The sequence below is a fragment of the Acipenser ruthenus genome, chromosome 2 (assembly GCF_902713425.1).
Source record: "Acipenser ruthenus chromosome 2, fAciRut3.2 maternal haplotype, whole genome shotgun sequence".
Classification (NCBI taxonomy): domain Eukaryota; kingdom Metazoa; phylum Chordata; class Actinopteri; order Acipenseriformes; family Acipenseridae; genus Acipenser; species Acipenser ruthenus.
Window position 1 is genome coordinate 82,691,976 of NC_081190.1, and position 22,086 is coordinate 82,714,061.

Genomic DNA, 22,086 nt, shown 5'->3' on the forward strand with positions numbered 1-22,086 from the left:
ATAATAAACACCCACACATGTATTATTGAATTGTTTATTTTGTAATACAAAGGCACAATATGTTTTTGTACACTTGTACTTTATATCATAGGACATTTAATCTTTTAGCAACACTAAAATATATACATGGGGTTTTTCTTCTAAGAATGAGGCTCTTTGGAAATGTTCTTTTCAGTCACTCACTTTGCTATTGTAACACATAAACTACCACCACTTTTAAGATGTTTTTTTTTACATATGGCATAAAATCTGTTTAATGTATGCACACAGTACAATCTAAAGGTCAGTTAGATTAACTGGTATAAGCACGTTAGAAGGTTTAAAAATCATTTAAAAATAAAAATATGGAGCATTAAAATTAGCCATGTTACAGTAGATTATACAGGGGCAGGAACATATAAATAGTTGTAAACATAAATTAACAATCAAAAGGAATACACAATATGTACAATGCACTCTGTTACAACACATGGCACAATAAAACTGGACTGGGACATTTATGCTTTCAGCAAAATAAAGAGGTCTATTTTATTGATCTAAACAGTAAAGGGATCTTTATACCATTGTCCTTTTTCCTGTATGAATCCAGCTGGTGTTTCCCTTAAGTGTGAATTATTGTATTGATCCCTTTTATTAACAGCACTAAATACATCAAAAAATACAGTGGAAAATGTCTGAGATATAGCAGGGTAACATATTTTAGGATCAGCTGTCATTTGAATCATTAAAATAGCATCCACAATTTCACATTACAGATTATTTTGCAATAAACTCCCTTCTTGCTGCTGCAGTCTTTTTGTATAATAGGGATTTGTTTAAAAATAAAATACTGATTGGTTGACATTTTAAATGAGTATGTTATTCAAAAGCACATTACTGTGGTTTTACTGATGTTTTCTCAAGGTTTCTTGGGTTTAGCTTAGAGTGGGATAGGAATTATGGTGACTTTAAATACTGTGCTGCATAAAGCCTGCCTGTTATCTCAGCCAGCCTTTAGTCAGGCACACCCGGGAATGCTGACGTCAGCACAGGCTGCTCCAGGCTATCAAGAAGCAAACCACAGAAGTAGATGTGAGTGTATTGTAAAAAAATGAAATAAACAGGAATACAGGAATATGCATATACACACATTCTTAATATTACTTTTCATTTAAACATGTATTTCCCATCTAAGAAATGTACACAGCTATGGTAATATTCATAGCTTTTACCATTATTTCCTACATACATTGTGGCACTGTGAAAAATGTTTGTTATTTTTACTTCAGTGCTGTTTAATTAACACAATTACAGTAAACTACATTATTACTTGCCTTAAGGTATATGTTGTGTTGCTCTACCTACAGCTAATATATTTATTTACATAAACACAATAGGAATGTACCATACTACTGTCAGTCTATACATTTGTTTTCTTTCAGTAAATAAGACCATACAGAGAGTTATTGTGGCATATGGCTCATTTCTCATTAAGCACAATTATGGAAAAAAAAATATTACTTGGAACTGTAAAGACTGTGTACTTTACCCTTACCATTCCCCAGCATGCTCTGATTAAATGTGAGGGTTAACAAGTCTACTATAACACATCCAATATGTTACATCTCCATTAGTTAATAATTGAGTTTATCAGTCAGTAAAATAATTGGCTAATTTAATCAGTCCAGGAACGTCTGGCAGGAAATGGACTGATTAAATAACGTTACATCTGTTATCTTGAACTCATCAAAACCGTCAAAACAAGAAGTAATTTATAGCAGAGGTTCTCACACTTTTTTGTTTGGGGGACTCCTTTTTTAAATACAATTGGGAAAAAATCCAATCGCTAACAAGAAAGAAAAGGTCTACTGCAATGAATGTATGTTACAGTAAAAGTCAGAATATTGGCAAATTTTAAGATTTCATGGTAAATATTGACATTTACCAAGCAAAATGGTAAATGTCTGAAATAAATATGATAACGTTTTATTTTGGACATTTACCGGTAAATCTCAAGAATAACCATGTGACTTTGGCTAATGACTGAATGTCTCACTTTCGCGCATTGTAAGGCTTCAGGAGTCCTGTGGAACTCCAAGTGCCACAAGAGTCTACCATGCTGCAGTAAGTATATATCTATTTAGTGCCTGTATTTGTCACATTTTGTGTCATAACCAAAGTGTGATTTTCTGTTGTAAAAACCAAGGTCCTAAATGACTTAATTTGCACTTAACAGAACTACTATGTATTTGGAGTACAATATGATTAATCACCATTGTGATTTGTTTTATACACAAATCTAACAGAATGTTAGTTGTTCTACATAAGTGGATCACAATATTGTTCAATACCGTGTTGAATTGCTCAATTGTGCATTATTGTAAGTTCATTACTGATTATTTTGTTAATGGAAAATGTGTGTGCAGAAATAAATATATTCTTTGACATTAATGATTATTTTGTTAATCGACAATTTATATTCAGGAATAAATACACTCTTCGATGATATACCTGCATTTAACAATACGCTTTGGTAAATCATAAGATTAAGTGGTAAATGTACAAAAAGCAACCAGGCAAACTTACTCAGATTTTATCTCTGTTTATTCAGTTTTAACATTTGTGACCCAAATACTGCAGGCTGAACTGTACCTCTCTCCCTCGATTTTTTTTTTTCTGAGGGCTAAATTGAAATCAAATATATACATATGTCACTTTGAACTAAACCACTTTACAGAGGTGAAAGGCAAGCATTCCTATATTTGTAACTCAGCGTATGCATTCCACAGACTTTGTCTAATAATTAGGTAGGTTCCTGGATAAGCTTTGCTCTGCTTGAGAATGAGTATAGTAGAGAAGGTAGGACCAAAATCAACATTTACAAAAGCTCTTATTAAACATGACACATTCAAATAAATTTTTTGATGTAAAGATCACCTCTCTTTAAAAAACAAAAGAAAACCTTTCAGCTCATGTTCTATTCCTTGCTTACATGTAGGAGACATTCAAAAATACAGTTGGTGTTTGTGTTTATTGTTTACGCTTCTGGACTGCCCAGTCTCAGAGAGGTCTTGGATACATCTGTGTGGACGGTTGACATGGCTATTGTCTCATAATCCTCTTCCTTAGAGGAGCACTTGCAGAAGTGGAGAACTGCATGCAAATCCCGCTGAAAGTTCCTATTGAGGAAACCGTAAAAGATGGGATTTATACAGGTGGAGATCATTGCTGTCAAAAGACAAAGCAGAAAGACTGGGTTGTGGCTGCAGTTCATTATGATTTCATGATTCCAGTCTGCCACAGCATTAAAGATGTTGAGAGGAAGCCAACACACTGCAAATGCCACCACTATGGAAATCAACATGACGTTGATTCTTTTGGTCTCTGTGGACCTGCACTTATTCTCCCTCATCTTGTCCATCATGTCATTTCTTCTTTTAAGGCGAATATAAATCTGAAAGAAAGAAAATATGCATTTATTCATCATGAAACCCTGAAGAAAAATGAAAACCTGTTAATATTATTAACACTATATTGTCCGTTTGACCATTCTGCTATTTGAATGTTGCACAAGTAGTTTTGCACTTTTGGCAAAATATAGTTTAAAACATATTATGTCATTTGATATTTGGTGGTTAATAACAGTAAGAATTAAATTCTGCTTGTTCTTGTTCTTCTTCATTTACTAACAATAATAGTAGTATTATGTCTGTTATAAAATCTGCATTAAATGTATAATGCTTGAGTAAAAAAGTAATAAATAAGCACACATATTTTCAAAAAATTCTATCAAGTAGTTGGTATGGTAGCCAAACACACTCTGACTTATTTACTGATTTAGTGTCTATTTACTTTTAGAACTGTCTGTAAACTGGGGGGGGGGGTTATATTTATCCATTTATCATGCCATACCTTTTAGTTTTCAAATCTGTTTCAAATTTATGTTGAGTGGTATTGATTTTTTAAAACTGGGCAACTGACAAGCTCTTAGTGAGTGGACAAGTTCGGGAACATATGCTAGCAGATTTGAATTGTCTGGAGAAGGACAGATAAACAAATTATTAATAATTAACAATGACCTTGATTACTACCAGCAATGTGTTCACTGACATAATGGCTATCAGTTGTCTGCTGGTATTTAACAGGTCTCTATAGAATGACTTATTAATTATTGTGATATAGGTCAAACCAATTCGGCATTAGTTAGGACTGCTACCCATGTGTACCCACTGGACTCCATCTGGTATTTTGTGTACCTTTTTATTTCACATATACCAAAGAAAACACTGATTACTCAAATAAATATTTAATTAAAGGAAAAATTCATCACAATGTCAGTCATGATGGAAACAGTAGCACAGTCATGCCAGCAGAGTTTCACAATCAAAATCCACGATGAAACATTTTGGTGGAAACGTCCCAGATCCCTGGCAGCCAAAATTGCTTTGTGCCTAAAAATGCTTTAAAAAACAAAATAACATGCTCACAAGTCCATTACTGTTTTGATGACAGTCTTTTTCTTTTACAGACATTGCTTTAATACAATAGAAGCCTATTTCTACTAACACAATGCTATAATTAGGACCAGGTGGGGTACTATTACCTATAATACCGAAAGTGACTACAAGTATTAGTGTTGTGACAGGAAAAAAAATAGTTTCACTTGATATTTTACTTTAGATCCTTGGTTATTGCACCTTGTACTGTACACGTTTAGTTTTCAATTTCTAATGTTAACAACCAAGTAGCATCCATCCATAGTGTGTTAAAATGTATTTTACAGTAGTATGGTACCATAGAACAATGTGCTTAGAACAAACTGATGAATTACTGTTGCTGTCTCCAGCTGTATTTATTTTTTGCTACATATTACAACATAATTGTAATTCTTTTGATATGTGTATTCACATGTTCTAGCTCATTAATCAACTGGAGAATGTTGCCAAACACATTCCTTACATATTATTCAATTGAATGGACCACCGTGCAGTGAATTATTGTTTTCTTTGCAGGGGGGTAAGTCCAAACCACAGCAGGGGACACAGTGGACAGCTGCCAGTCAACAATCTGAAACAGTGTCACCCAGGTAACAAATTCATTAGTAGGAAAAGCCTACCATTCATAAGGATTTTGTTTATGACAGAAGTATTAACATAATACTATAATCCATTTCTATAATGTTTTAAAATACCTCCAGTGGATATGTAGCACATCAAAACAAATACTTTAAACAGTGTTTGTCGCAGGAAAGCACAAAATATTTTATATACTGTAAATATGACAAAATGGTTTAGTATGACTGTCCCGTAAACACATATTCTGCAAGGCTCTCATTAGCCATAGTCTCTGCTATTTGTTTGTTGTGCGTTGAAATATTTTCTTAAAATGTTTTACAGTATTGACATGGGTCAGAGAGGACTGCCAGAAAATGTTAACCTGAAACAACTAAGGCAGCTATGATTTAATGCTGCTTTACAAATCTGACTGGAATGTACGTTTATAGGGTTAAGGCACTGTCCTAAACACATTTTTTATAGGGTTGACGCATGACAGTTTTTGAATTTATGAAGGTGAAGAGGACGCTGGGCTATTTATAATCAATCTAACATGCGGGCCCCTATAAAAATCCATATTAAAGAACAAACTCAACTGTAAAAACCTTCCAAAGGACACTGTATATATAATGACAAGTTACATGAAATATAACTTTTTTTCTTATTACAATTCTAGAATTAAATGTAACATAACATAAAAACCTTACCTTTAGGTAGCACATGAATATGAAGCCAAGAGGTCCTATATACTGTATCATTAGCAGACAGGTTGTGTAGGTCAGCTTGAACGTTTCGGAAGGCCAATTGCTAATGCATACAACCTTGCCATTATACTGTTCCTGAAAGTGTGGTAACAACTTCAGAGGGTCATCTGTCACAATGTTGAAAAGCATTAAAGGCAGTGATATACAGATGGCCATGACCCAGGTGATGGCAATCCCAATATAGGCATGCATATTGTTTGGTCTCCAGCCTCGAGGGTTGATGATGAGTTGGTGTCGTTCGACCGCTATTAGGACCAGTGAAAGGATGGAAACTGAGACGGAAACACACTGCACCATGTTGTTCAACTTGCACATGACTTCTCCAAAAACCCAGTGGTCCATGAAGGTATACACAAGCGTAAAGGGGAGGCACATGACAGACATAAGCAAGTCAGAGACCGAGAGGTTGGCAATGAGTATGTTTGTGACATTGTGCATCTCTTTCTGCTTCATAATAATGAGAATCAGGGCAATGTTTCCAATGACTGCAAGAAGAGCAACTGCACCATATGCGATAGCCATGATGAAGAACATGACAAGATGAGCCTGGCATACCTCACCAAAGACCAGTAATGAAGAGTTCTTTTCAGAGCAGTTCATGGAACCTGAGCAGTTCCCTTCATTAAAGAAAGGTGCGTCATCCATTTTCAAATGCCTCTTATTCTTTTTATATAAAGCTACTTTTGGTCATCCACATCTTTCCATTGTGTGATTGAAATTATTGTGTATGGCAGTTGTCTAGTATTGTACGTGTCCTGTGAAAGCAAAGCAATCTGAAAGAAAAAAAAAAAGATCATTTTAAAATGTGTCCTTGTTCATGGCACAGAGACCAAGCTATTGGAGCTTTCTTTTTCATTACAAAGATACTATAAAACATAATTAGTTAGGACAGTGGTTCCCACCCTTTTTCAATGTAGGTACCATCTTGGTGTTTGGATTTTTAACACGGCCCACTTGCCACATATTTTTTCACAACAGCATTTTGAAACTACTTTTTATGTGTATATGTATAAGTACGTATGTAGAAAGTAAAGTATTTATATAACATACCTAACTTAATGAGATTCCTGGGCTTGAATCTTCACTACCAGGTCGGCAAGGAACGTTGTCATTTTGCGCATTGAAAGTTGCTGATGGCAAAGTTCCTGTTTCTTTTTTTTCACATTATGAATGCTTTGTAGGTAAATTGCATCTCAGTTTTGCAGGTTTAAGAGTTTTGTTTGATGAAACCTGACAATTTATGCACTGGGGCTTGGGTCATCCTCTGACCCAGTAAATGTAAATACATGCTGGTCCCCGCAACCGTTACCTTGTGTAGCAAATTAATCTATCCATTTCTAACACAACTTATTGCACTCACTGAGTCACCAACTTCGCTCGATGTACATATAAAAAACACTGGAACACAAAGAAGAGGTGGGTGGGAAGCAATTTGAAAAAAAAAATGATTGGAGAGTGTACAGCATGTTACTTACCACTTCTCGTGGGCTGTGATGTGTAAATTAAACACAAGCATTGCCATTCAACACAGAGCTCAGAAATCACTGCTGCACATGTGCCACAGGGGCAGCAGCGGGAATTGCCCCATAGAGCACTGAACACACGCAAGCATTGCCATTCAACACAGAAATCACTGCTGCACATGTGCCACAGGGGCAGCAGAGAAACCACCCAAGATCCTTACTGCACATGCTCATGTTCATTTGCGGTGGTAGCAGTAGGCAATGTAATTGCCATAATGATTTCCGTAATGATGTTACTAGCGGCCAGCGACAAAATAGCGAATTATTATTGAATTCATACTGGTGGGGCGGTGCTCCAATGCCCCTTATACACCAGCCGCGCCTGGCATTTTGGTTAAATATAACAGTGTCAAGAACAGACTGTACACATTATTTCCAGAAGTAGTGTTAACAGAATTTCCTTTTGGCTTATTGTCTTGTGAGATGACTGAATAAACCCATATAATAACATGGAGTAACATGGAGCTGAAATCGGTCATTCACACTACGGTACAGTTCACAAGTCAAGCTAAAAATATAGCCACATTAACTTATGTTACTATATGCACCTAACCTCTCCAAAAACGTATGGAAATACTAGGTATATTCCTATATCCCTGGTAACACTTTAGCACATGTTTTATATTGTTGAAAATGAAAAGTACCCAAACTGTGGTTTTAATGTTTTTTTAGTTTAGTCATTCCAATCAAGTTAGGAATATTCAATGCATTGCGCTATTTTTATGTGGAGCGAAAAGGCTGGGACAGCCACATTATGTTTTTTTTTTCCCCTGAACAGCGAACAATGAGCACAGAATAGAAAGATGTGCATTTACGTGAATGCTAGATGGATATTTTTTTTTTTTTAAATAATGCTGGGATAAAGACAAACGTGCCTTCATAATGTGTAATTTATTTAGCTAGTATTTGTTTCACATAAAAAAAGCTGTTACAGTTAATGGCAGATCTGAAGGCGATGCTTGGTATTGCATCAAAGGGAGCTGTAATATATATTAATTTATAAACCAGCTGTAATGAAAGAAAACAGGTGAAAAATGCAGACTACATACATATCTTATAATTATATATCATGTGGTTAAAGCTTCTTGTTGTGTTGCTTAGTAATAACACAATGTGTGATTGTGTAGAAATTGTTTTTTGCAAGAATGGCGGAACCAAATTTTGGTAGTTATTTGCGGACCACCTGGAGTTTACTCACGGACAGTCCGTGGACTACAGGTTGGGAACCACTGAGCTAGGGCAATCATAATCAAATGTTCAACAGAAATTACTTATGTAATATACATTTAACAAAAATCCATAGAAAATATACTATCAGGCAGTCAATAACATATTATCATGAATCAGAGATCTATAGATTATCCTTATCTCATTATAAAATCATCAGAAACGTGCTGTATTTCACACTATTCATAGATACTTAAAGCATATAGGATGTTCTTGTTCTCATACAGTAGTTTTGAAATATTTATGTGAATGTTTTTCCCATAAAAAAAAAAAAAACCTGTGGTAACTCCCCACTTCTAGCTTGTGCGTTGAAAGTTGCAATCAAAATCTTCACCAGCTCTGTCAAGTTTGATATGGTGTAGTGGTGTGTGGTCAAGGCTGGCCAGTGGCAGAAATAGCAAAACCAGACATGGAAGACTGCAATTCAGTGCTTTGGTGCACTTTTATTTACAACAAACAAAAGGTTTAAACAAAAATACAAATACAAAACAAAACAGCACCCAAGCTACGGCTATCTCGATGCAGGACAGAAAGCACAACCTGCTGCTCTCAGCCCTTCTCCTAAACTAGCTCTATCTCTCCCGACCTCAACAAACATGTCTTTGTTCTTCATAAATGGTGTGGTGCCTTTCCAATTGGTTAATTGACAGCCAACCAAGAACTGCATCACTAGCCTTCTTGGGCTGATCACTCAGACAATCAACCTCCCCAGAAAGGCACCACACCAAACCAATGATCTCATTTAAAATCACGTGGCTGTGCAAAGGGTGACCATCTTGGCTCCAGGCTATTCCCCTATTCTTGAGCCAAGATGCCTGCCAGCCACAGAAACCCATATATTTTAATGTGCAGGGCCTCCACCTTGTCATACTTGCTTACCCAAAATCAGGAGATTGATTTCTGCATGCAAATGCAATGGACTTTGTTATAAAATGATCTTTTCTGTCTTTGTTGGTGTGCAATTAAAAGGAACAGGGGATCTGGTAAGGCAAATGAAATACAGTGCAGTTCAGGAATGAGCTAAAAGTGCTTTTCTTGGAGCAAGCTGCTAATGAATTTCCACAGTCAATTATCCCCAAGGAAGGTATAAATAACAACGACCTTCATCGCATGCCTGGGCTCACAAATGCCACTTTTTTCTGCTACAATCTGTAAATCTTTCATATGTTCACTAGATCATTGTGTAATTCAGTTGAGAAGACCCATTCTTCTGAGAAAAACTGTACTAACACAGTAAAAGTATTGTTTATGGTCCAAAAAAATGTACAATAATACAATTTGTAAAGAAAAGTATTGATCATACAGTAAATACTGTCAGTCATTTTATCTTTTTTTAAATTTTTTTTATTTAGTCGTCGCCAATTATTTTTATTATTTTCTCCCAATTTAGAATGTCCAATTATTTTTAGGCTCATCTCACCGCTACCATCCCTTCGCTGACTCGGGAGGGGCGAAGACGAACACACACTGTACTCCGAAGCGTGTGTCGTTAGCCGCCCGCTTCTTTACAAACTGCAGGCTCACCATACAGCCACCTCAGAGTTACAGCATTGGAGGACAATACAGCTCTGGGCAGCTTACAGGCAAGCCCGCAGGCGCCCGGCCAGACCACAGGGGTCACTGGTGCATGGTTAGCCGAGCTTGGCCAATTGTGCGCCGCCCCCTGGGAGCTCCCATCCACGGTTGGCAATGGACTAGCTTGGACTCAAACCAGTGATGTCCAGGCTATAGGGAGCCCCCAGTCGGTTTAGCTTTAATAAAATAGATGTGATTTGTCAGAGCTTCTAGACAACATGGCCCTAACATTTTTTTTGGGGGGGGGGGGGGATGTCTTTCTACTCTTCTAGCAGATCAGTTTTAAATACTCAACACTTGAAAATTGTCTTCCTTTTACCACCTCCTCAACAAGATCCAGCAATCCTGGACATGCTTCATAACTGGTCTTGAACCAAGGTATTAAGTTATCCTTTATCATCAAAACCAGCACAGTGAGACCTGAGCATAAGCAATCTCTAGTACTGTAGCTCCCAAATTTAAATGAAATATAAATAACTCTCAAATCACTTATGACTATTAACTGTCATGTGTGTTACATCATTACGTAAATATAATATGTTTTACCGCGTTAAGTAACTAAGTCAAGTTGCTCCTGCATATGTGCAACTTTCAGTGCGGGAAAATCCTGCAGAGATATTTTAAGACGCCAAGCTACTGTTTTTTTCCACCCAGTTTAGAATGCCTGAAATGCTACAACAATCTCTAAAGTGGATGTCAGTGACGAAAGTGACTTCAGTGACTATGAGCCGCATTCTGAGTAGTTCTGGTTAAAATAAATAAATAAAAGTAATGCTGGATATTTTAAGTGCAGCAAGACTTTATTCTCTCGTACGTGATTCTCGGCCACTATCTTTAAGCATTATAGAAACTCAGTACACTGCAGTAAGTAAACAGTTTTGAAAAAAAAATACGATATTAAGTCTATCTAGGTGTTTTGCAAGCGGTGACTTTAGCTTTAACTCTTAAAACTCAGCCCATTCATTTTGGGGCGCCAGAGCACCGAAGGTTCTGCATATATTACTCAGGCACCGTAAAAGCCACCTTGGCTTGTTTAAAAGTACAGACTCGGGGCTTTCCAAAGACATATTCAGTGTGTGTATGCGGTACTCCTAGCCGGAACTACGACTGCCTGAAGTTAAGCCTCTCATCATGTGAGTTCACAGATTAGGATTCGTTTTGTGTCTACTGCTCCGTCATAGTAGCAGCTAGACTGAAAGGGGCGGTATCATTGGAAAGCTCAGAAGCTGGTGTAGTGTTTTTTTTTTTTTGCCATCTATGATTACAATATATATAGCAGTGACCAAATATGAAAAACGTTTTTTGTTTTTTTTACCACATATAGTATGCCTGATCCTGTTGCAACTTACATAATATGAAAGGAAATTTTGTGGCCTTTCATTTGATATGTTACATGAATGCAGTACAAACTATCCAGTAGTTAAACATACATAAATGAAAAAAAACAGGCGGAAATAGGGCTGAGTGTAAAGAGTTAAAAAAAAGAAATGGAACGCTGATTAAAAAGAAAAGCATCTTTTTCCGCTGCATGCAAAAACTTCACGTCAGGCAATGGCAAAAGCAATGGAGAGTGCTCTGTCTCACAGTGATGAACAGCTGTTAGGTCTCCTGAAAGCAGCTTATTTTAAAGCAACACCAGTGTGAATGATGCAGTAAAATATATATATAGTTTTTTTATATGCAAACGTGCCTTCATTTTTTGCCATTCCCCCCAAACATTTTGGAATCGCTCCCATTGGCTGCAGCATAGGGGGGAAATCCCTCCGCACACAAAAATGAAATTCAAGCCCTGTCATATCTTTGCAGTCCTACCATGACTCGTCATTCAAGTTTGTAAACTCAAACAGTATCAGTTCTTCAGCTCTATAAATTTCAAGTATAAACTTTAGCTTTATAAATATCTTTCAGCATCATCCAATATTTACTCCTCCGCCACCTTTACCGACACTAGATTTTAAAATACTACAAGTGACCGACATTATAAAATGCACTCTGTATAATCTCCCATGTTTTCTGTTTTTCTTTTCGAGTGCAAATTGTACTGTAGGTTTGTAATTGGAAACAATATTTCCTTTAGTCTTTTTGGAACCAAATGTTATGTTCAAACACTGACTCTTACTATGAGACCTTTACTATGAGACCTATAAAGTAACAATAAACTGGTTAAAAAAAAATCTATTTCAGTCTTGGAGAATTATTTGTTCTGAGAAACAGCTTGCAGTGAAATCGACCTGAAAATGGCACATCATTCTAAAAAGATAAAAACTGTGTGAATTACCAATTAGAGCTGGCTAAAAGGGAAGGAACGTCATATTTTTACAATCTAAAACTGTTATTTCAACAAAGGACAGATGAGCACACTATATAATAAAGTCATTTGATAGACATGCACAATCTACTGTTAAACAGCATCTAACCATTCCAAATATATACCAACCTTTAGTCTTTGTTAAACGTTACAAGAATGGATATAACATATGTTTGAAAATTAAACAATGACTGCATTTTGTTTATGTTATCCACTTAAAGAGATATTGTATACCATCTACAGTGCATTTTCATAACATTGCATTTTTTGTTTTAGTTTAATGATGTTTCTGCTTCGATAGTTATTTACCATGCTTACTAACTATCCCAGCAACCTTTACTTGCAAACACTGGGTCTACTTCTAAAAGCTAAATATCTGAAGTGGTCATAATGAGTGGGCAGATGTAATTTTCATCCCTTCTTAAACTGTGATGTTGTAGAGAGATTTACAACCACAGTTGTTATAGTTACAGAGGGGGCAGAAATTACAGTTGCACATTTCTGAAACCACCTCTCTTTGGAAATTCACCTTTCAGAAGTAGTCCTGTGGTTGAAAAAGCAATAGAGAATTATTCAAAGCACCTATTAAAATATTAAACAGGTAAGAAGTTAAACATTCATAACATGAAGATGGTATAAAGCATACTATTAAAGATGATTCCTTACAAATCACATCAATTTACAATGCCCTCCAGCTTTCATTACTGTATCTCGCAGTCCCCTACTTTCATTTTTTCAAACCATATACAAGCTCTGTCTTTTTAAATGTATAATTTACATCTGGCATGTTCCCCAGGGATTGGAGATCAGCCAGTGTATTCATTATTCAAAAATGGTGCCAGGTCTGCACTTGAAATCTACTGATTTATATCTCTTTTCCCAATCATTTCTAAACTGTTACAAAAAAAAACAAACAACCTGATCAATGAATGCGTGTTCTTATTAATTCAATGATTTGCTTTACATCAGTCTGGAATAAAAAGGTGCACTCAACCCAAATAATTCATACTGTGTTTTCACAGCTTTGGTTGCAGGCCAACAACTTTTGTTAATAGAATCCAGACTGCCCTTATCAATTTGCAGTACATTGTTTAGTTTTCCAGACCTTATTTTATCATTTTAATGCGAAATCAATAAGAAGGCATTACTGTCTAGTAGATGACATAATGGAGCTTTCTGATTGGTGGATGCAATTCTGAAGTTTAAGCATTAATGTCTGTATTATTGACTGCGGCAACAGTTATGTGTCCCAAGCCAAAGGCTCTGTCACAGCTGCAGAGCAAGATAATAAACCTAACAATTATTTTTTTGGTTTTTTGTTGTTGTTTTTAAGAAAAGCACATGAGCAACTGTAACATCTGCCATATGTTTGTTTTCCACTGAGGACTTATGCACGTTATCCTGTACATCGTCAATCTGTGAATAAATGTACACATTTCGGCAAAATGAGTATTTCACCTGACCTTTTGTTTATTAGTGTGCACGTACATTCAGAGTATTTTTTTTTTGTTTGTTTTATATGTAAACTTGCATCTATTGAGAACTGTCCATCTGACTGAATTTCTAAAGAGCGCAATAATAATAGGTTATATTTTTGATTGCTTAGGCTGCTTATAATTCAAGTTGCTGTTTAAAGCGAAGACCTACCTGTAGGATAATGACAGCTCTAACTGGAATGTGATTGGCTCAGGCAGCCTTTGAGGTTATTCTGTTTCCCTAGAGCTATGCAAATAAACATAAAAGTGATTCTGTCAGAGCAGGTCTATTCAGGGCATTCTCTGAACAAATGGATATGCAGCACATATATGGCTGGAAACATTAAGTAGTGACTAATGCTAAACACCTATGTTTAAACATTTAAAAGGTATGGAAGGTAATATAATATTCATGCATCTGTAAAATGGCCCGCTTCATTGGAGACAAGGGTCTATTGATTAAGCACAGTGATGGAAATCAAACATTTAACATTTAATGTGCATGCGTGTTTCTTTAGTGAATTTCTGTTTATAAAAATGTTGAAAACATCAGGGAGTGTCTTTTTAAGTGACATAAAATAAAACGTAATTCATCTTATTACCAATGTTTCCTTAGTCTCCTTGTGCTCTGAACACTGGACACTGTTGCCGTGCTCCACCCCACAAGAATTGTGCTAGCCTGCTAGCTTAATATGGTGTGTGTCTAGAAATGCAAGCTTACTGTTGCTCTTAAATTATAATGAAAATTAAGAGCACAAAAATTCTAATAAAGTGAAACTGCAAACAGTAATTACAAAATTAACTGTTATGAAAACAGTAACATTTGTACATTAGATAAATAATGGGGAACTTGATATAAGGAAATAAATTCTATAAAATGCTATAAAAATAACACTCCATGACCGTTGATAGAGTGCTGTGGTTAGTTCACTCATGTTGTAAGAATAGTTGTAAGCTACTCATTCGTAGAATAACTACATGGTGTATCCTCTATTCATACAACAGGTGTTCAGAGTTGAATACTTCTTCACATTTGATGCTGCTGCATGATTATTTCTTTTTTACCTGATCTCATTTAGGAATCTATCTTTAATTAATGTTAATCTACTGATAGAATGACTGGAGGAAACAAACTTTTCCAAACTACTTTGCATTGCTCAACAGAAGCAGAGCTTGAGCAAAGCAAGGCTCAGAATGTTATACATTGTACTTATCTGTATATATAAATACACACGTCACAGCCCATAGTACATTTGTGACATGACCAATTTGCCCTCTGTTGAAAATCAATGAAAGTAGCAATTACCTTTCAGTACACACAGTACAACAAGGGCAGCAGTGTGGAGTAGTGGTTAGGGCTCTGGACTCTTGACCGGAGGGTTGTGGGTTCAATCCCCAGTGGGGACACTGCTGTTGTACCCTTGAGCAAGGTACTTTACCTAGATTGCTCCAGTAAAAACCCAACTGTATAAATGGGTAATTGTATGTAAAAATAATGTGATATCTGTATACTGTGAAATAATGTATAATGTGATATGTTGTAACAATTGTAAGTCGCCCTGGATAAGGGCGTCTGCTAAGAAATAAATAATAATAATAATAATACAACACAACATCACACGGATAATACCCACTGAACATTCCTGAAATACAGAAAAAGTGACTGGGACTGGAAAAAGGTTTGTCACGTACTACCCTACTGGTGTTCAAAAAGAGCTGGGATTCACTAGTGAACACATATAACGTTTGGCAAGTCAAACTGCTCTCTATTATTATTAATCAATTTAGTCCATTAAACATTTCACAACCATAGTTGGTGAGGCCACAGTCCAGAACAAACATTGCCATTTACCAGGTTTGCTTTAAATGTTTATAGTTTACATAGCAAACTGCCTTTCATTTACATAAAGCCCCCTTTCATCAAGCACAGGTAACACATTTTACTCTATCAGCTGTATTCAAACAAATGCCAGTGTTTAGTCAGGCAGATTTAATCAAGTTGATATATGTTTGTTAATCAATTGTTGGTATCCAGCTAAAATAATATGTACTGTACACAGTAACTTGTTTAATGATTTATTATTTTTAATTATTGATCCCCAAACTGGTTGGTTAACCAGATTGTTTTTCTTTTCATTTGGTTGAAAATTCCTTTTTTTTTTTCTTTTAAATGCCACCGAATGAAAATAAACAGTATTGCACAGATAAATCTGGATTTTTTTGGTCTCTCCACGATGCTCTTAATAAAGTGTTGTAGAACACACTTATAAACAGATGTGCTATCAGAGTAAAAAGCTGAAATAACAATGAAGAGATTCTAATGCAAAACATTCAGAAATAATCCTAAAAACAAATCCCCTCCTGGGAATAGCGAATCCACAAAAGATTGTATCTGAGCTCACTGTTCACAATTCTGACTTTCAATAACATGTGCTAAAGGATATCTTCCAAAAGTATAATAGCCGGATTGCAAAGGGTCAACAAATGAACTTGGTCAACTTGTTATCAGACAAGTTAATCCTTAAACTGTAGCAGTGGTGTCTTAGGACCCCCCACAACTCGAAAAACCTCTCTCTTCTTTAAACATGATTGGTGTACAATTAATTGCACATAGAGGCCAATTACAAACACACAGAAAACATGATCTTATCTGATTGTGCTCCAGTAAATGAACAGCATGCAATGTGAAGTGAGGGTAGATGCAAAGCATGTAGTAGTTTATGTGTCTATGACAGAACAAATGACTTTATGTACAATTATATCTAGCAGCCTGGTATTAGCGATCTTATTTATATCACAGATTTTATCTATGTTATCAATTTTTATCAATTTTGCTTTAAATTAGTTGGTAGCAGAGAGGTATTAAGGAAGGTATTTATTTTCTGTTTAAGAGGGGTCTACAGATGCCTTCATTCAACACACTGAAATGTTCTCTAATTGATATTACAGGCAAGCTTGTAGATATTTTTCTGTTATGCCTTGACAGAGGACAGGCTGGGTAATTCGCAGCATGTCACAGAGCACTCTGCTATCCAGCTTCATGCGGCAACACCTTAAATGCCTTCTGTTCTGGTAATCTAAAATCAAACATGTTAATCCTATTGCTGCTCTGGTCCAAATGCAAGTGTTTCAACTTGTTTTCCTACCGAGTAGGTAAAAAAGACGAACACAAACATTTCATAATTTGGACAACCCTAACTACTGTTTTTATGTAAGTTCAAAACCAGTTGAAAGAAAATAATAATTATCCAAAAAGCGATGTTTCTCAGAAGTGGGATTCAAACCAATGCCTTCAGAGAAACTGTAAGCTGAAAGTTAGAGCACTCAGCTACCCTGGCTCACTGAGACTAATTTCTTATTTTGCATAATTCACATTTTGTCAAATGATTATGTTAATGTAATCACTCTACATCCCCTCGTGGTCACAGAGGTAATTAGAAAAAAAAAAAAGAAAAGTGAAGAATATATATTAAAAAAAATGTAAATTGTGATATAGCTTGAGGAAATGCTTCTCTCGTTCATATCTCTCCTCCTAATGAATATCCTACTTCATTTCCTGTGTGTTTTGGCTCTTCATCAACAAAGACAATTTTAAAAAAGCGTATTATTGTTAATATATACATTATGAAAGAAAAAAGAATAGAAAAACACTATTCTGACAATTGGAATAGTTGTGGTAATACCCTAGATTTAACATAAAGTTCAGTTCAGTTTTTCTTCTCTCTCTAATACAGAAAATACAGGACTGAACTTGTTAAATTGTTATACAAACTTACTGATATTATACATCTATTCCAATTGACAATTTAATGGCTTGAATGGATGCAAACCCAATGCTTACATTTCATATTCATGGAAAATCCTGAATATTCATAATATTATGGATCCCTATAGAAGTTTACAACAGTAAATTTGCACAGTATTTTTTTTCTGTTGTACCATTCTTTCCCCATAGTTATACAGTTTTATGCATTTACCATCATTTAACATGCTTTGTATTTGCTTTACCATACCTCTTTGTGCTTTATAATGACGACCTGTGCTTTACCATGCTTTCACGTGCTGTATTACATTTGCCTATGATTTTACTATGCGTAACTTGTATAACAATACCAGTGATAGCATACCACTACCACCAGTATGTAAAAACAAGTGTGAAAAAATATCCTTAATATCTTCCCAATTGACATTCATTCATAAATGTACCATAGAAAGACCAATAGAGCCAGTTGGTTCGATGTAAACCCTGTTTTCTTTTGCAGTATTTACGTAGTTGTCTTTGAATTGTAAAATAATTTATATTATTTACATTAAAAAAAAAAAAAACATGTAATAACCCTTTGCTTATGAGATCATTCGAGGGCTTAGAACCAGAGTGGTGAAAGTGACATTTTCATAATTTTACAGGAGAGCAAAAATAAGATTTTGATTGTTTGTGTTCAATTGCCATTTATCAGTGCATGCACAGTATCAATATCATTTTTAAGAAAATTAAAGAATTTCAAATATTTTTGAATTTGAAACTTCAAAAAGTAAGAATAGCACCAGATATTTTGCTTAAAAGTTATATTTTCCATAATAACACACTGGAATGAATACCCATTGCAGATAAAAGTGTGGTTTTCTTCACTATATCCCAGACTTGTTTTTCTTCAATTTAATAACAATTAATAAATCAATATGTATCTTTAAAATATAAATGTTCACATATACAGTCATATTTCATAAATTATACTTCAAAAATACTACTGTAAAATATATACAAGATGTTCTACAATTGACATGGTCTGGTTCTTATTCTGTAGTGAATTCATTGCTTGAATCCTCAATTTAACTGAGTAAAATATCCACAAATATTTATTTTACAGCTTTTTTCTGCCATTTTGACTCATCTGCCAGGAAGGCGTAAGTGTGCTAGAGTTTACCTACCTGGCACTAAGTGTACCTAGATTTTGCAGTTGTATCTTTATTGCTTTCTCACTTTATTCAATGCAGTTTGTGATTGCAGTTAGGTCCTTTTGGCACTAGATAAATCTCATCAAGAGCTTTAATTTGATATATAATGTGCCATTTTGACAAAAATGTCACTTACGCCCCTCTGGTTCTGTGCCCTCGCACTGTACTAAGTGCGTTAATGAAGTGCAGATCTCCAAATTCGTGCTGGGTATGTAAGATTTTAAGTACATCGATAACGCTTCTACTTGATGAATTCACACTATAATTTAATAAAGTGCTTGTAAACCGCCAAACAATGTACCTTGACCCTTTTAAACTGTAAAATCTAAGCAATTGTATGGCATTATTTCAAAAGATTTAGTTTAATATATCTGAACAGATGTGGTTAACGTTTTCAGTAAAGCCTTCTTACAAGTTGGGTTTTAATTGCAGAGACTGTAGTGCAAAAAAAAAACGGAACATCATGACGGAAGGTGTTCCGTCATCAGAACCTGAATTTAATGAACACATATTGCTTTTTAAAACAAAAGCGTTCCCAAAATGTAAAACAGATATGCTTTTTTGTTTTATTGTTGGAGTGTCAACTTCAATAATTGTGGTGCTATTGTATTGTACCAGTAATCTCATGTGAATCTTTGAAGCAACAGTAGTTTTTTGTTTGATTTTGGAAACATAAAGACGTTGTTTATTTTTTTTAAAAGAGGGAAAACTGTACCCACTGCTGAGTTATTTTATATTAAAGTATTATCACAACGAGGGATTTGCTTACAATTATTATTATTATTATTATTATTATTATTATTATTATTATTATTATTATTATTATTATTATTATTATTATTATTATGTGTTGGAACCATAAACCTTACCTTACTTTATCTCCTGACATGTGCTATGATATTTTCAGTAGCTTGCTCTTCTTACCAAACACATATCACTACAATAAGTTTACCACCTGCAAACGTATGTCCATGATCTTAATGTAAAGAAAACGTCGGCAAAGAAAATAAAAAAAGTTTCTATAAACAAACTGACTTGGAGCTAAGTAGCCAAGAAACATCTTTAAAAAAATCTATGAAACCTACCTGTACAGCTCGACAGCTTTACACACGCTGGGAACAGCTTTGTCCAATGATTGCAGAAATAAATTGATGACAGAGTTGGTCATATTTCCACAGCACAGCTAAAAACGACAGGAGGCGGTACACTTAAATTCCAACTCCACCTGAAGATCATCACATGGTTATAACTTATACATGTACCGAGTCACTAAAATTTATGCAGATTACAAACATATCGTATTCATAAATAGAATGTTTGGGAGTGCTGCCTGGTAATTTCGACATACATGCAATCATGGGTTCGTATCCTGTAAAGGGCTGAGCGGCACTTCACTGAAAAATAAGCCACTGTACTAAGAATTGTTTTGAAAGACATGGCAGTTTGCTTGCAAGTTAGCGCCATCTACTGGAAAACTTCAGTAAGAAGAACTAATTACATTATTTGACATTGAGGTCTTTCAAAACTAAAATGAAGGTTATTGATGAAGTCTGGCTGACGTACAGATCTACTAAGCAACTAAGCATGTTCTATTAAACCGAACCCCTCAAACTCACCAAAAGATTAACAAAAGCAATAGTATACATGCTGTGTTGGGACTGTCCTAATGCTAATTTTTAGGTAATCTGATGGACAGGCTTTTACACGTAACACATGTATATTAATAGGATTCATGGAGTAGAATCATATTCCTTTTGAAACCTTGTTTTGTTTTAAAACTGATTAACAGAGGCATACTATGGGTTCCATAATTAGATGTTTCATATTTATTGGATTTTTTTGTTTTGTTTAGAACATTTGTTTAATATTAAAGTCATTACCAGTATATAAAAATGCCTGATTAACAAACAACATAATGAAGGTACCATAGGAATACCAATAGAGCCAGTTGGTTCGATGTAAACCCTGTTTTCTTTTGCAGTATTTACGTAGTTGTCTTTGAATTGTAATATAATTTATATTATTTACATTAAATGATGATGGTAATTTCTAGAGGTCATGCTGTAATGTATCTGGGTATTTATATAGCCTAAGCTTCTGCCAGCTCATTTCCTGGGACAAGGTGACTGCTGTGTGGGTGCCAGTGATGATGCCTTGGGCAAGATTGAAAGTAAGCATTTGATATATTTGACTAGATTCACCAAGCATTTAAAAGTGTATACTCTGCCAGTCTATTTAAAAAACTATATATGAATGCACTTTATAAATACCATTTTTTGTCAGTTGTGTAACATTTGGAATCTTTATTTTTCCTTAAAAAACATAAACAAATAAAAAAAGAAAGAGTTAATGGTCTAAATAGCTATTGTGGTTATGGGTGGTGCATTTTTAGAGGCAAACACATCTTTCATATTTGGCATAAAACCAATGAGTGGGACAAGCATATCTGTTAGACTGCCACTATGGGCCTAAGGGGACTGAACGTGGGATTGTTCAGACAAGGTCATATTGAACCACGGTTTGTGTTATTCATCATTAACTACAAGCAGTATTGGTTAAAACTAGTAAGAAATACTAGAGCAGTTATATAACTACTCCGACCTGCAACTCATTTGTTTCTTGCTACTTTTAATTCAATTGATTATCAGAAAATTGCTGTGCTTTAATAGGGCCCTGGGTGTTCAACAGAAGTCCTGGCTACTATTGTCCATGTAGAAAGTACTGATATATTACCAATACATACATTATCTATGAATGTCTCTTTCTAGACAACAATTTAAGTGAAATCAGAACTGACCGGTAAAACAGCATGGATACACCAATAACTCTTACCTTACTAAAAAGGTCAAACCATAACCTATTAAAAACCTATAGAAAACTATATATTTTCTATATGTTATTGTACATTTGTGCTTTAATAGCAATTTAACCCTTAATGTCAAAGTGGAACAAAACGCTGGCCTTATATAGTATCTTCTCTTCTCTTCTTCAAACCCCTGCTGTGTCTATGGGAACTACACAATACATTTTAAAATATACCCATTTGCATTTCTCTAAACTGAAGGCCAATAAAATGTACATGTTTTAATTTCCCAAACCATGTTGGCCAATTGAAGATACTAAGAAAGACTTTCCCTCAAAACGTTTGTCTTTGAACTTTTTGAGTGTCTTTGATATTTTTAAAATCAACCCGGATCAGCAGCAGTCTTTCTGAAGTCTCTTACT

At 35.1% G+C, this 22,086-nt stretch overlaps 1 protein-coding gene across 1 annotated transcript; it reads right to left on the reverse strand.

Moving 5' to 3' along the window:
- Positions 1-38: 38 nt before the first annotated feature.
- Positions 39-20,222, reverse strand: LOC117409651 (neuropeptide Y receptor type 1-like). The gene is made up of 3 exons (XM_034015964.3): positions 19,947-20,222; positions 5,741-6,570; positions 39-3,433 (listed from the first exon to the last, which is right to left on the reverse strand). The coding sequence occupies exons 2-3, from the start codon at positions 6,440-6,442 to the stop codon at positions 3,017-3,019; spliced, it is 1,119 nt and encodes a 372-aa protein (XP_033871855.1). The 5' UTR covers positions 6,443-6,570; positions 19,947-20,222; the 3' UTR covers positions 39-3,016.
- Between the last annotated feature and the right edge of the window lie 1,864 nt (positions 20,223-22,086).

Coding starts and splice junctions, on each gene's coding strand:
- LOC117409651 (XM_034015964.3), bottom strand. CDS start 6,442: ATGGATGACGCACCTTTCTTTAATGAAGGGAACTGCTCAGGTTCCATG. Junction 3,434..5,740: donor TATTCATGTGCTACCTAAAG/GTAAGGTTTTTA, acceptor TCTTTCTTTCAG/ATTTATATTCGCCTTAAAAG.